The sequence below is a fragment of the Carcharhinus amblyrhynchos genome, chromosome 20 (genome assembly GCF_965287045.1).
Source record: "Carcharhinus amblyrhynchos chromosome 20, sCarAmb.v2.hapA, whole genome shotgun sequence".
Lineage (NCBI taxonomy): Eukaryota > Metazoa > Chordata > Chondrichthyes > Carcharhiniformes > Carcharhinidae > Carcharhinus > Carcharhinus amblyrhynchos.
In genome coordinates this window covers 26,759,728-26,775,510 of record NC_137343.1, presented here as the reverse complement: position 1 = coordinate 26,775,510, position 15,783 = coordinate 26,759,728, and the positions used below count along the sequence as shown (strand labels likewise).

At 37.9% G+C, this 15,783-nt stretch overlaps 1 protein-coding gene and 1 long non-coding RNA gene across 3 annotated transcripts in view; one reads left to right on the top strand and one right to left on the bottom strand.

Moving 5' to 3' along the window:
* anapc5 (anaphase promoting complex subunit 5) overlaps window positions 1–15,783 on the top strand; it is a 44,903-nt gene that overhangs the window by 2,355 nt on the left and 26,765 nt on the right. The window contains exons 2-10 of one of the 2 annotated variants that reach the window (XM_080208291.1): window positions 1,491–1,903; window positions 1,991–2,070; window positions 3,772–3,881; window positions 5,039–5,243; window positions 12,776–12,842; window positions 13,888–13,989; window positions 14,659–14,849; window positions 15,393–15,474; window positions 15,648–15,740. In XM_080208291.1, the coding sequence (XP_080064417.1) occupies window positions 1,691–1,903; window positions 1,991–2,070; window positions 3,772–3,881; window positions 5,039–5,243; window positions 12,776–12,842; window positions 13,888–13,989; window positions 14,659–14,849; window positions 15,393–15,474; window positions 15,648–15,740 (1,143 nt within the window). In that variant the 5' untranslated portion in view covers window positions 1,491–1,690. Of the gene's footprint in view, window positions 1–271; window positions 1,904–1,990; window positions 2,071–3,771; window positions 3,882–5,038; window positions 5,244–12,775; window positions 12,843–13,887; window positions 13,990–14,658; window positions 14,850–15,392; window positions 15,475–15,647; window positions 15,741–15,783 lie in introns of those variants that run through there. The other variant, XM_080208290.1, reaches the window with a different exon arrangement.
* LOC145355860 (uncharacterized) overlaps window positions 5,106–15,783 on the bottom strand; it is a 36,123-nt gene continuing 25,445 nt past the window's right edge. The window contains exons 5-6 of the long non-coding RNA XR_013889051.1: window positions 8,385–8,478; window positions 5,106–5,199 (exon numbers count right to left, since the gene is read on the bottom strand). This is a non-coding gene — a long non-coding RNA (uncharacterized LOC145355860). The remainder of the gene's footprint in view (window positions 5,200–8,384; window positions 8,479–15,783) is intronic.

Below are 15,783 nucleotides of genomic sequence, written 5' to 3'. Positions count from 1 at the left end.
GGTGGAGTGTTCAGAACCAGGGGATCACAGTCTAAACCTTTAGGACTGAGAGGAAGAGAAATTTCTTCACCCTCAGAGTGGTGAGCCTGTAGAATTTATTTCCACAGAAAGCAGTTGAGGCCAAAATGTTTTCAGGAATGAGTTAGATATAGCTCTTGGGCTAAAGGTTCAAAGGATATGGGGGGAAAGCGGGAACGGGTTTCTCAGTTCGGTGATCAGAATGAATGACAGAGCAGGCTTGAAAGGCAGAATGGTATAGTCCTGCTCTATGTTTCATCATAACTTTCAAATCATGCATAGCCTCCCCTCTCTATCTGGAATTTTCTCGAACCTCAATAACCCTTGGAGGTATTTTTGCTTCTCCAATTCTGGCCTCTTAAGCAATCCCAATTTTTATTGCTCCACTATTGCTGACTGCGCTTTTAGCTGCCTGGGCCTTAGGTTCTGGCACTCCAACCATTAACCTCTTCACCTGTCTACCTTTCTCTCCTCCTTTAAGATGGTCTTTAAACGTACCGCTGTGGCCAATCTTTTTGTCATCTGCCTGAATATCTTACTGTGACTCAGGTTCAGTTTGTTTTTTGGTAACACTCCTATAAAGTACTTTCAATATTTTATTGTTTTAAAGGTTACATAAGTACCACCTGTGGCTGATTTGGTAATTGACTCAGAAGGTTATTGGTGTCGGTCCACAGGATTCCAAAGATGTGCAGATTAAGTTGATTGGCCATGCAAAATTGTCCCTTAGTGTCGAGAGGACTAGCAGAGTAAATACTTAGGGTTATGGTGATAGGGTGGGATTGTTGTCGGTGCAGGCTCAATGGGCTGAATGGCCTTGTTCCTCACTGTAGGGATTCTATGATTTGAACACAAAAATTAAAGTAGTGCAGTACAGAGTGAGTGCTGAACTACTGGAGGTGCTTTTTCAGATTAGACAAACTGAGGTCTTATCTGCCGTCCAAGATTCAAGTATCCCGTTGCCCCGATTGAAAGAAAAACAGGAAGTTATTTATTAGTCAACATCACAAAAACATTGTTGGTTATTATTATATTGCTGTTCGTGAGTGGTTACTGTGTGCACATTGGCCACAATTTCCTACATGACAGTGACAGTGAAATGTCCTGAGGTTGTGACAGGTGCTATATAAATGCAAGTATATCTTATTATAAAGGCTTTTCTTGTTTTCTTTTAAGAGATGTACAAAGTATCACATTTTGAAATATTAAACAACTCCCTATATGTTTAAATGGATCACTCATCAATCTTGCTCCCTTGCTATATTCCATTCCTGACTTTCACGCTTTCAGACCCAACAGGTCCAGGCCGGAGCAAATCGACCGGATGTTTCAATCGTTCATCGATTGGTGAGACTGGTGCCAGTGAGAGGTGGATGATTTCATGCGCGGTTGATTTGTCCTAATTTTGCAAATTACGGGTTAAAACTAAGGGGAATGTGTCTTGTATTTAGCGTGTTGATGCTTCGTTGCAGGAATGACTCTCTGCGTTGAAGGGAAATATCTTTAACAAATCGAAACCCTTATATATGTGCAACGCCGATTTCAACGGCCTGGTGTGATTGTGGGATGTTCACTTTTTTATTTTTGGAGAACCTCAGTTAAGTTTAGTTGCTTTTTTAAACTCGTGATCCTCGCTCTGGTATTTTATTCCTCCGGTTAACTGCTTGTTATCATGGCCAGCGTTCACGAGAGTATGTTTTTCAATCCTATGATGGCCAACGGTGTGGTTCATGCAAATATCTTTGGCATCAAAGACTGGGTTACCCCACACAAAATTTCTATCCTGGTTCTATTGCACGAAATGGCCACTTCTAAAGAACAAGGGACACCAGAAGTTGAAACCAGGCGTCTTCACATGAACAAATTGAATTTACCACTGCTGCAGGTAAGAATACTTCTCAGTTTGGAGTTAATTGATGTGCTCTGTGTTTTAGTTATTAAATTATGAACATATCTTAATACTTTGTTACAGGGTCCAGATATGCCATTAGTTCAGTTGCTTAAGACCATTGGAGAATGTTGTCCGAAATTAGCGAGTGCAGTCAGTACAAGGTAAGAAAGAGTGTAATAGTTCAAATTTGCATTTCTAATTACAGAAACTGACAGCATTCTGCATAATCACTGTGAAACTTAATGCAACACTCTGCAGTTAAATGTGGGATTCCAAAAGTTGCTGACAGTGATTGCTTACTCCTCCACAAGATGTGCTGTTGAAATTTTCGCAGGTGTAGAGTCAATGAGTTTTACAGCACAGAAAGAGGCCCTTCAGCCCATTGTGTCCACACTGATCATCAAGCACCTATCTATTCTAATCCCATTTTCCAGCACTTAATCTGTAGCCTTTTTGCTGTGGCATTTCAAGTGCTCATCAAAATGCTTGTTTAATGTGAAGGTTCCCACCTCTACGCTGCCCCACACACACACACACACACACACCCCCTGACAGAGTGTTCCAGATTCCCACCACCCTCTGAATGAAAATGCTTTTCCTCAAATCCACTCGATCTCTTGTTCCTTAACTTAAGTGTATGCCCTCTGGTTCTTGACCCCTTTACTGAGGGGAAATGTTACTTCCTACCTATATCAGCCTTCTGTGCTCTAAGGAGTGCAACTTCAGCCTAAACAGCCTCTTTTCATAGTTGAAATGCTCCAGCCAGGCAACATACTAACAAATCTCCTTTGCACCCTTTCTAGTGCAATCACATCCTTCCTGTAAGTGATCTAAAATCACAAAATTTAAACTTCTACTTTTGACACAATTTTTAAAAATGTGAACCTTGCATGAGGTGTAACTGGGTTTTTAATAGTATACTAAATTATAGTTCCTACTGAACAATTTCTCAGATCCTGAGCAACTAACTTTATATTTGTGGAATGTCAAAGTTCTCCATGATAGTTCTTTTGGAATTTTTGCAGTAATTCCAACATTTTTAAAATTTATTTATATTGCAACTTCTATCTTAAACCTACATGTATGACCCAAACATTATTTTGTATTCTGTGAAATTATTAAAGCAAAATAAAATTACAAAACTTGCTTGTTCCTTCCTGATTTGCTGTCTTCAAGATATCTTCATTGGGGTTGGTTCCTTGATGATATTACTACCAGAGATCAACCATAGCTAGCACCAAAGTTAAATTAACATTGAGAAAGATAAAATCCATGTCACAGATTTCACTAGATCCTTTTGAACAGATGTCTTTGATTATGCAGTGAAGGGAGTCATTACACCATTGACTGCAGAATCTGGGCCAATATTAATGCATTTAAACAAGACACATGAACTACAGGATAACGTAGCCATAGGAAGCAGTGTTATGATGGGAATCACAGAAAAGTGGCTAAAAGCAGAAAGTATAAATTAGTTTAACATTCTGGAGTGGTGTGTTTGTAGAATATTGAGGATGGAAAGGTGGCAGTTTAACATACATTCGGATGACATGGAAGATAAATGAACTTAATGCTGTGGGAAAGGCAAGCTACAAATCAAGCTATTTGGATTTAATAGTTCAGTTACAAAATTATTCCAGACTTTGGTGTAATCTTCACACCAGAATAAGGAGCAGGACAATGTGCACAAAGAAGGGATAGGTAAACAATTTCATTACTTGTTTTTAAAATCGCTGCAGAGGTTACTGTAATTGTGTTGAAATTAGTGTAGGTTTGCCTCTTCAACAAAACTGTTGTGTTAATTTCAATTTTGCTTCTGAAAATACATTTGAATAGTATAAATATTTGTTTTCTCCTTTTAGAGTGAAGTTAATGGCTGAAGGGGAGTTGAAAGATATGGAGAACTTCTTCTGTTCTCTACAAAATGTTTTCACTGGGACAGAACCAGCAGTTCATAAGACTAGTGTCATAGGTATGAAATTTTAATATTTGACAATGAAATATTTCTTAACTGATCTCAGTGCAAGTTACAAGATCTGTAATCATCACAAGTATAACCTCTTGCTTTGCTAAAATGAATCATTGATAATTGTGATATTTATGCAGCACAGGCCCTTGTTTGATCAACCTGCTTTAAAATAAGAGCAGTGTTTTTAATCAAATAACATACACCTGTGGCAAAATCTCTGAGGAAAATGGAAGTTAATGGGTGACTTGAAAGTTCCCAGCTAACCATTGTGCTTTGGCAGGCAAGATTGCTGGAACAGCTGATGTATAACCTGGAATATTGAGTTCAAGCAAATCTATTCATCTGTCCACAATTCCAGTTGTTGCATACAGTAAAAGATTTTCCTTTGATTTGAACCACGTTACCATGATTCCTCAGTTTTCTTGTGCATTGTGTGTGTATTAATGGACATTGATTTATAAGGAAGAGAAATTATGTTTGGATCCATGCTACAGTGTTTTATTTACACGTACCATAACATTTGTATGCTTTTCCAATTCAATTTACCTCATGAGGCCCTTCCCTCCCTCTTATTTTGAAAAGGGAAGCCACTGAAATTGACATGTTGAAGAGTAAAAAGAGCAAATAATTGTTGAACAATCTTTTAATTTTTATTTTTAAAATTGTTTCCATTCAAAAGAAATCATAGTTTTGCAGTGGGAAAAATTGCTGCTTCCATATCTAATAATGGATGAGATAACAAATTCCCTTTTTCAGTAACTTAATAAAATGTCAAATTGATGACTTTCAACTCCATCACTAAAGAAAAGTGGTTGAGTACCTTGCTGCATGTCAATCCAGTATTGAGAGGCTGGAGTTCTGGTCCTCTTTATTGCCTCCTCAGACCCAAATATTCAGTGAGGTGACAATCTAGTTTTTAGACCCTGGAGCTCTCTTCTCCATTTGCTGGGACTGGCTACACTGGAGCTTGCATCTATAACTTTCTCGGTTGGAAATGTTAATATCACCATAAACTCACTCCCATAAGTAAATTTAAAACTTAATTTAGAAAGACCAGTTTTACTAATTACATTCTATATTAACTATCTTATTGTGCCCAGGGTAGCAGTTTGAAAATAGATGAAAGCCAGTTGGGTAACCAATTCTTAATCTTCCTGTAGGTCTGTTCTTACGGCACATGATCCTGGCTTACAACAAACTGTCCTTCAGTCAAGTTTACAAGCTTTACACCGCTTTACAACAATATTATCAAAGCTATGAAAAGATGTCTTCAAAGACTGTAGAAAGAGAAGACACGGACATGGAATTAACCCCTTTAGATCTAGAGGGAAAGATGGAAAAAGAGGAACTAGAATTTCCAGCAAGGTAAGATTCATCATATAACATTTGCTTGAAGGAGAATGAAAACATAGGTGCGGAGGCTACTTTCAAGAAGTATTCCTCATCTTGTGTTTTTCTTTTCTTCTGTCAATTCCTTCAATATGGTTAGAATATTTTTGAAATTGATTTTCTCGTCCTGTGAACACCTATCAGTTAAATACTCCACCAAACTTGAGTTGTTGAACCAGTGTTGGTTCTATGCATTCTACATATCTTGTCCTCCTCCCTTCCAGTATAAGGCTTGTAGGTTAAACCAATCACACTAATAGTTGCAGTTTACAGACTACCTATACAGTCCAGAGATGTGCGTGTTAAGTAAATTGGCCATGCTAAATTGACCTCAGTTTAGGGGGATTAGCAGGGTAAATGGGATTGTGGTCGGCACAGACTCAGCAGGCCGAATGACTCCTTCTGTACTGTAGGGATTCTAAGATTCAATCATTCTTAATAATGGAAGGTAGGTGGAAGAAAAAATATGTGGCGTGTGTAGAAAATTGAGTAAAAAATATCAATAATAATCTTTGGGGATTTCAACTACACTAATATTAACTGGACAGAAGAAGTAGGTAAAGGGGATGAGAGTTCCTACTTGGTACACTGGATTGCTTTGTAACCCAATTTGTAAAAAGCCCAACAAGGAAAGATTTACTATTGGATCAAGAATAGGAATTGGCAGATTGGCTATGCTAAATCATCCTTCAGTGTCGGGGAATTAACAGGGTAAATACATGGGGTTATGGAGATAGAAGAAAAGGTTGGGAACATTTTGGCAACAGGGAATACAATATAATATGGTTTAAAATGATGATAGAGAAGGACATAAGTATGACAAAAACAAGTTCATAAATTGGGGGAAAGCTGATATTAAGGACTGAGAATATAAATTGCTAAAATAAAATGGGTAGCTATATTGACAAACAATATAAGAACACGATAGAAGACATTTAAAACTGTGTTCAACAGATTTGCACCACAGGTTAGGAAGGCCATGAGAAAGCAAACCAAGCAGTAACCTTTATCCCTAGAGAAATAGAATTGTAAAGGAGGGAAAAATCTCTATCGAATCTTGGTTGGACTACACTTTGAAAGTACTGCACGTAGTTCTGATTTCCTTAGTGTAAAACATATATTGAGGTACTGGAGAGAGTGCAAAGAAGATCAACAAAGATAATACAAGAAATGCCTAGGTATATATATCAGGGAAGGATGAACAGGCCAGGTCTCTGTTCTCATGAAAAAAGAAGGCTGAGTGGTGGCCTAATCAAGCCAATTAAAATTTATGAAAGGATGTAATAGAGTGGACATAGAGAGAATGTTTCCTTTTGTGGGATGAGCATAACTAGAGGCCATCAATATAAGATAGTCACCAAGAAATTCAGTAGTGAATTCAGAAGAAATTTTATTACTCAAATAGTGGTGAGAATGTGGAACTCATTGGAACAACATAGCGTACATGTATTTAAGAGAAAGTTAGACGAGTTTGAAGGAAAAGGGAATAAATAGATGGTCACAGTGGAATATTTAGATGAAGACAGTTGGGAGGAGACTCGAGTGGAGTAAAAGCAGTCACCTGCTTCTGTGCCATATATCTTTTGTAATCCAATGGCTCTAAGGCCATTTATGTCATTCGATCAGTCTAAGGTCATTATGAAGTGGATAACTGAAAGTATCGCTAATGGATAGTCCTTTGGTTCTAGAGGCTGGTCAGAAGTGAGTTAGGAAGATTCAATAGTTTTGTTTTATTTAGCAATACCTCACTCAGTCATTTGGTAGCTGGTAGTACAACTTGAGTATTGCTGGGGAAAACAGACATGCTGTCAAACTTTTCATCTTGCACTCATCAGGACAGAATTGCAAGGGTACTAAACCTGAAAGGGAACAATTTATATTGTATGAGAAGAGGGTGCTGTTTGGTTGGCAAGTAGATTCTGATAAAACAGCATTGCCATGTTAACAGTTAACTGCCAAGCTAGTTCAAACCAAGGAAGTTGACTCTGGTCTTGGCATTGCCATAGATAATGAGCCAGAGAATAGGAAACCCTAAAGTTTTCATTTGGTTGAAAAATGATACAATGTGTGACATATTCTTTGTGATTGTAAAAGACAGGGCTTGTGTTGTGAATATATATAGCTTCTATCACATGTAAGTGAACCATGCTCCAAGTCTGACTGATGACCTTAAATTGGTTACTCGAGTAATTCTTGGCACATTCAGGATTGTTTAGCAAGTGTCCAGTTGCAGAATCATATCTAATGTTAGACACTGTTCTGAGCTTTGTAAGCATGACTGGTTGGATATGGTAAGTACATAGCCTCATGAGCAATCGATCACTCATTGGAACATGTGGCCCACATGCCTGGCATCACATTGGCAGTGAAATTCATGTACCACATTACTCATTTGTGTGATGTCTGTGTCTTTTTGGCTTAATGAGGGCAAGATGATAAGCTTGGAGGCATATCTATTTTTTCAGCAATACTCATATAACTTATTCATTACTGAACCTTTTTGGTTCATAGAATCTTTACAGTGCAGAAGGAGGCCATTCAGCCCATCAAGCCTGCACTGACAGCAATCCCATCCAGGGTCTAGCTCCATAACGGCACATATCTACCCTGATGATTGCATAGCCAATCCGCCAAATAGCCGCTTATTGACATCTATAACATGACCATGTGTGGAATGTATTTAAAGTAGAATTACCATTTTTTTTCATTTGTTACCAATGAATTTGAATGCCTAAAATGACAATCTCTCGAGTTAATTAAAAACAAAGTGAAACATTAGTGTCATTTTTTTTCTTGTATTATTTGATTACAAGCACTATGCATGAGTTTTCCTCTTTAAACCATCGGATATTGATCAGAAATAGTCCCTGTCCCATAAGCACCACAGTTCTCACTGATCCAATTTAGCAAATTAAAAGATCTGTTTCTGTTGATTGTGACTTGCAGCTTGTGCTGAGATTGTGGATTGCATTTTTAAGTGATTTGGATCATTCTTCTTGGTACATTTTTAAAGAAACAGTCACATTCCTAGAGCTTGTTTTGAGTCTGAATATCTGCCCATATAAAACTCATCTAGTTCACTAATTTTCTCTAGGGAAGGAAATCTGCTGTCCTTACCTGGTCTAGCCTGCACTTGTTTCCAGGTGCACGGAAATGTGGTTGATTCATAACTGCTGTCTGAAATGGCCTGGCAAGTCACTCTGTTGTATCCCTATGAAATAGAATAAGAATGAAATCAGATGAACCACCCAGGATTAACCTAGGCACTGAACACAATGAAGACACATTCAGTCTATCTGACCCTGCAAAGTCCTCCACTCTAACGTGAGGACATGTCTAGGTTGGGAGAGCTGTCCCACGGATTAGTCAAGCAATAGCATAACAAAGTCATAGTCACACACTCATACCTTTTCAATCAATGCCCCAGAGTCTTCTATCACCGACATTAAATATGTATTGCCCCACTGGCAGGACAGAGCCATCTGAGATAACAGCGCAATGATATACAGTTAAGAGTGAATGGCCCTGGGAATCTTCAACATTGACTTCAGATCTATGAAGTCTCATGGCATCAGATCAAACATAGACAAGGAAATCTGCTGATTATCACATATTGCCCTCTTTCAGCTCATTTTCATGATCCCCATCCCCATGTTGAACACTACTTGGAAGAAGCACTCTTGAGTGTCGCAAGCGCACAGAATGTACTCGGTGTAGGGAGCTTCAATGTACATCATCAGGAATGCCATGTTAGCATCATACTGACCAAGTTGGCTCAATCCAGATCTGCTAGACTGAGCCTAGGGCAGGTGATGAATGGGATGTTACAACTGGATGAGGAAACATGCCAGGATTTGCCCTTTTTTCCCACTCAATTGATTGTAACAGGTTTTTTTGAAATTTATTAGGATGAACACGCCAACTAAACGACTTTCATATTGATTACAAAGAATGCAGTCTGACTTTCTTGCTTTAACAACAAAGAGGTTAACTTTGAACTAAAAATCTGCCCGGATATAGAAATAACAAATAATTTAAGGTCAACACGCATCCAAACTTTGCACATTCATGCAAAATTATAGGTTATACAGCAGAGAAGTTTAACTTTTGGCTAATTTAAGATTTAATGATAAAAGGCAAAAGAAACAAGAGATAACCATCCTTTGTTGGTGCATAAGGCAGTTTTTTATGGTCCTGATTTTTTTTTTCACTGGCAACACTGCACCACAATCTGCAACCTCACAGTCTGTCATATCCCTCATTATTATCAAATCATGGAATTAATCCTGGTTCAATGAGGATGTAAGAAAGCATGCCGTAACACAAGGTGTACTTAGAAATGACATACCAACCTAATGAAGCTGCAACAGAGGAATACAAACATGTTAAACAGCATGCTATAGTCAGAGCCAAGTGATTCCACAACCAATGGTCAGATCAGAGTGCTGCAGTCCTGCCACATCCAGCTGTGAATGGTGGCAAGCAACTAAACAGCTCATGGGAAAGAATAGTCGATGAACATCCCATCTTCAGTGTTAGTAGAGCCCAGAATATCCAAAAGACAGAAATGCCCAGTGGGTGGTCTATAATTGACTGCCTCCTATTCCAGTCGTCATTGCTCCCAGTCTTCAGTTTATTTGATTCAGTTCATCTGATATCACAAATTGGCCAAGTATACTGGAAACAGCAAGGCCAGAAGGCTCTGACATCATCACAGATATAATGTTGAAGGTCTGTTTCCAGACCTAATTGCGGCTCTTTAACACTGGCATCTATCTAATAAAATTGAAAATTGCCCAGATATGTCCTGACTGGAAAAAGCCTCCCCTATCTATTTGCAATTATCAGCAAAGTGTCAACAACAGTGCTGTCAGACAGCACTTGCTCTTGAATAACACCTCATTGATCCCCAGTTTGAATTCCACCGGGACCACTTGGCTCCAGACCTCATTAGTCCAAACGTGGTCAAAAGAACTGAATGCTAGAGGTAGGATGAGGCTAATTGCTCTTGACATCAAAGCAGCATTTAACTGAATGTGGTATCAGGATCCCTATCAAAATTAAAATCAGTGGGAATCAGAGTGAAAACTCTTCACTGGCTGGAGCCATAGTCAGCACAAAGAGTGTTGGTGATAGATTGAGGCCAATTATTTTAGCCCCAGAAAAGTGCACAGGAGTTCCTAGGCTGAACTATCTTCAGTTACTTGATTAATGACTTTCCTTCCATCATAAAGCCAGAAGTGGGGATGTTCGCTGATGATCACAGTCTTCATTTCTATTTGCCACAGTGCAGATAATGATGCAGCCTATGGCTACATGTAGCAAAATCTGCACAATGTCCAGACTTGAACTGATAATGGCAAGTAACACTTGCACCACACAATGACCATCACCAACAAGAGAGACTCCAAGCATCTTTCCTTAACACTCAATAGTCTTACCAACCTCTGAATTACCTAATATTATTATCCTGGGGCTCACCATTGATTAGAAACTCCAATTGGGTTTCGTATCAATGGTGAGCCTCAAGATACCTTGACTGCTAAAGCAGGTCAGAGGTTTGATATTTTGTGGCGAGTAACTCCCCTTTTGACTCCTCAAAGCTTGTCCACTATCTACAAGGCACAAGTTAGGAGTCTAATGAAATTCTGTCCACTTGCTTGGATATGTATAGCTCCAACATTCGAGAGGCTTATTTTCATTCAGGACGAAACAGCTTGTGATTGGCACCCACCAACCACAATGCTAAACATTCACTCCACCATCTGCAGACAATGACTGCAGGTGCACTGCAGCAACTTCCAAACTCATGACCTCTCACCTAAAAGACCAAGGGCAACAGGTACATGGAAATACCATAACTTGTAAATTACCCTCAAAGTCACACATCAATTCAGCTTGGAAATATATTTGACGAAGAGTCAAACAGACTTTAATCATTACTGTTCTCTCTTCGTAGATGCTCTCAGACCTGCTGAAACTTTCCAGCATTTTCTAGTTTTATTTCAGATTCTAGCAGCCACAGTAGTTTGCTTTTATCAGAAATATATTGCCTTCATCTAACAACACTGGATGTACTAATTCAAGAAGGTAGTTCATTTCTGCTTTCTCAGGGTTAATTATGGATGGATAACAAATGCAGTCCCTTCCAAATGTGCCTGCTTCTCATAGATGATTAAAAGAAAACATTTGCATCATGCAGACAAACTGACTAAGCTATCCCAGGCCATCCTGCTTGTGTTTTGCATGATTTGTACTTTACACCAACATTTTCTTGACTATAATTCCTCTGCTTAGAGGAATTATAGTCCAATGACCTTCCTAACAAACAATTTACAAAGGAGGAGCTGGAAAATATTCTTACTGTGGACTTAAGTGTGCTTTGTATTTCTTATGAGGTCCTTAACTGTACTTATTTATATTGAGGCATGAGGGATCCAAACATATCAGTCACAGTGAGAGTGAGTCACAAACAAGCAGAGCCCCTGAACTATATTCACAGTTCGAATGTGATAACTGGACAGGATTTGTAGCAAGCAGTCGCTAGATCTTTCAATTCAGTTTGTTTTATAATTATTGGATGTAGAAGATAGATTTCATAATTTAATTTATTCACTGAATAATTGTATTTGATAACAGTCCACTTGTTGGTGTATTTTTTTAAAGCAGTTCAATATGACAAGTAATCTGGTTTAAAAACACCCTTGTTATGTAAAAAGGATTAGTTTTCCCAAGAGTAGCATGATTTCCCAGGGTTAATGAGAACCAAATTGTCCTCTCACGAGTCTGAACTCTTAGCTCTCTCTCTTGATAACAGAGGTGCTACAAGTCACTCCTCCAAAATCACTAGCACAGTCGAGCAAAGAAGGGAAGTATTTTTAGGTTTCCCATGTTTGATGACTCTGCTCTTCCTTAACTCATCCTTCAACATTACTTCCCTGTTCGCGGTACTGTGCAGAGCTCTTAAGTTTCTGTTACTACGTCTCTTTTTCGCCCTACTGCTGTTTCTTGCACCAGCTATGTTACCCCAGCTGACCTGATTCTCTGGCAGTAACTTATACCTATCCTGGCTCCCTGACTTTCATTGCTGTCACTACTTTTAACTCTGTGTACCTATATAAATGTCAATGTTATGCGGTTATGTAGCAACTGATGTGGACAGGCAAAAGTGCTTTTGTCAAAGGATGCAAATATTATCTAAGTCAGTAACCTTATCTATTTTGTTGAATTGCTGAGATTGTATCAATGCAAACTCAAAAGCAGTGAAGCATTTTATTTCTCTATTAACTTGCGATTTGTAATCTTTTATCAACTAAAATTCTTGCTAATTTTATTTGTTTTTAAACTAGTCTGCAATCTATTTCCTTGCCACTATCAGAATATGTACTTCACTTAGGATCAGTGAAGTGATGGCGTAAATGAACAAATAAAAGTCAGGCTTTGTCAAATATGTAGCAAATAAAAGCTCTTAAAAATTCAATTGTTGATGCTACAATATAATTTGACAGGGATGAAGAAGTTGTTGACAGAGGACCTCTGTCCCAGAAACAAGCAGAATATTTCCTTGCTCAACAGGTATGTGATAGCTATTCTTATTCCTCTTTTATTTAAGTTCTGACTCTTGCTACAATAAATATTACAGGTGCAAATAGCTGTCCTGTATGTATCACTAGTGGCATAGTCCAGGGATTGATCTTTGGAGGGGGGGGTTCTTTTGGGTAGGGATTGATCTTTGGATCTTCCTGGCGTTTATTACTTAATACCAAACTGGCTGGTGCATCTATTCACTGTCATGTGTGGACATTACAACTACAGAACCATTGCTTGTTTTTATCCACTTGTGTGGATTGGCTAGTGCTGTAAGGGTCATGATCAGTCCACTGGCCAGGAGTCTTTTGCTATTTTACAACATGGAAGGAGTCTTTTGGATATGGACCTGTTTACAGTTGTAATCCTCCCATGTTGATGGCATTCTGTTCTCTGACAAAAACGGTCACCAGATCTATCCTTAACCCTTTTTGTTTACACATTGCTCCCACCTTTAAAACATGAATAAGATGCGAAGTAAGTAAAGGTTTCTAATTACAGCTTTTAGTGAAGACAAAAAATTATAATGATTGGAAAGCAAGTTTTAAAAAGACAGACACTTCTCGTTATCTGCTGTTGATTCACATTCACTTAACAATTGGTAGTGGCTGGAGAAAATGCCTTATGGAATGTAAAAGAGTTTTTGATGTGGATATTATCAGCAAGTAATTCAAGTAAGATTAACCTTGCAATAGTGGTTTCTGTATTTAGTATGGATATTAAACTCAAAGAATCCTATTTGACACAAGCCAGGAAATATGCTATTTTTCTCATGAGTTATTTAACCAAATGTGTTATACAAAGGTAATACTTAATGTTGATTTTGAAGCACAAGCAGTACAGCAGTTTAGATTGCCCTTGACCAATATAGAAAACAAGTTCATATTTAATACAGGCCATTCTCTGAGATAATCTTGTATAAGCGTAGAATTAAATTCTGCTTGATGTGCATTTAGAATAATTAGCTAATACATTGTCTAGTTTATCAGCTTTGCTTGTATGAAAAGACAAGTATGGATTTTTAATTCTGTAGGCATCACTATTGAAAAACAATGAAAACAAGGCTCTTTCACCAGCTGCTCTACAGAAAGAACTGAATAATTTACTCAAATTTAATCCTGATTTTTCAGAAGCTGTAAGTATTCAAATTCCCAATATGTATGATTTAATTCCGCCTTACAATTAAACCATTTGTAATTATGTTTTTTTAAAAGAAAAAACATTAGCCATCACTAAAGTCACATTAGCCAAAACATGCTGCTTTATGTAGGAAAGTATTGGATATTCTGAAAGGCTGTGACTACATTATTTGTGAAAGAACATACAATGGGTGATTGCATCTTCAAAGTGTTTTGAATGTTACATTTTAATATTTGACATATAAAGTAAGGGTTGGCAATTTAATATATTTAAAGTGATTTACCGGCCATGGATTGCTTTCTTTCTTTTCCCACCTCCCCAAAACTGCTTGCTAATTTCTTTGTAAATATGCAGTCCTGAAAGCAGATAGGTTGGCAGGTTCCACATTTTCTTTCCTCCTCCGCCACTCCCAAACCACAGTTGCATTAATTTGAACTGATTAAATGAATTTTGCTCTGTGGCTGTCACATTTGAATTCAATGACTAACCTTGCTGCATCTCTTCTCCTTCAACGCCCCCACACCAGAACTTGATTGTGTGAAATGACAATGAATTAACTGGCTAGTGTAGCTCACAAAATAGCTTGGAAAATTTGTAGGTGATCTATTAAATATTTTTAAAGTAACAGTTATAATGTTTTAATATATTTTTCTTATGATTTCAGCATTATTTGAGTTACCTAAACAGCCTTCGCGTACAAGACTACTTCAGTGCTATGCACAGCCTCCTTCACTATTTTGATCGGTTGATTCTGACTGGCAGTGACAGCAAAAGCAGTGGAGAGGATGGATTTGGACGTAGTTTACGATATGCAGCTCTCAATCTTGCTGCTTTAAACTGTAGATTTGGCCACCAGTGAGTACCTATCAGTTTTAGTTACTGAGTGCTGCCAAATAATATTTTAATTTCTGTGCAAACTAAGATTAAATAGGTATGTAGTAGTACTTGACTGTTGGAGGCAAAGAGTAGTACCAAAGTAAGTGATGTGCAGCAATATCTCCAACTGCAGCAACACCACACTTCAACTTTAAATGTTCCTGTTAGTTGTAACCAAGAAATATTGCTGGAGCAGACAGGCTGAATGGTTGAAGCATTCTCAATTATGTCTTTATCAGGAGCAAAGTGAGTGTGCTAAAAGGTGGCCCCAATAACCCTCATTGAACCATTAATGTCACTCAATCATAAATATGATTTTTGTTTTAAGTTGCCACAGCTATTGTTAAAAAACATCTAGAAACATGCCAGTTTCAGTAGCATGGCATCCCCGGGAGCTAATTAACAGTGGGAAACTGCTTCATGAAGTGCTTCTGTAATATAATTGGGACAATTGAGTGCAATTATTATTCCTTAGAATGTGCTTGCTTGTTGACTTGAATTTTATATCTTTGTTTCTGTTAGTGAGCAAGCCCAGTTTGCTTTACAGGAAGCTATTCGTATTGCTCAAGAATCCAGTGACCATGTTTGTTTACAGCACTGCTTGGTAAGATGGGGAGAAGAAAAGTATTGTTTTTTATAGTCTAATTTAGTCACATTTTTCAATCCTTAGTAATGCACTTCTGTTACTTTGCTATGAAAAGCAATTCCAAATTTTGATATTTTACTTTTTATATGCATTCTGCTAAGTTTATCATACTATTATTGCTTTAATTCTAGAGTTGGCTTTACATTCTGGAGCAAATGAAGGGATCTGATAATGCAGTTCTTGTTGAACATTCTGTGAAAAAGGCTGGACAACTTGGCTTACCAGTGAGTAATTTTCCTTTTTAGAACCAGATACTATGTAAGTATT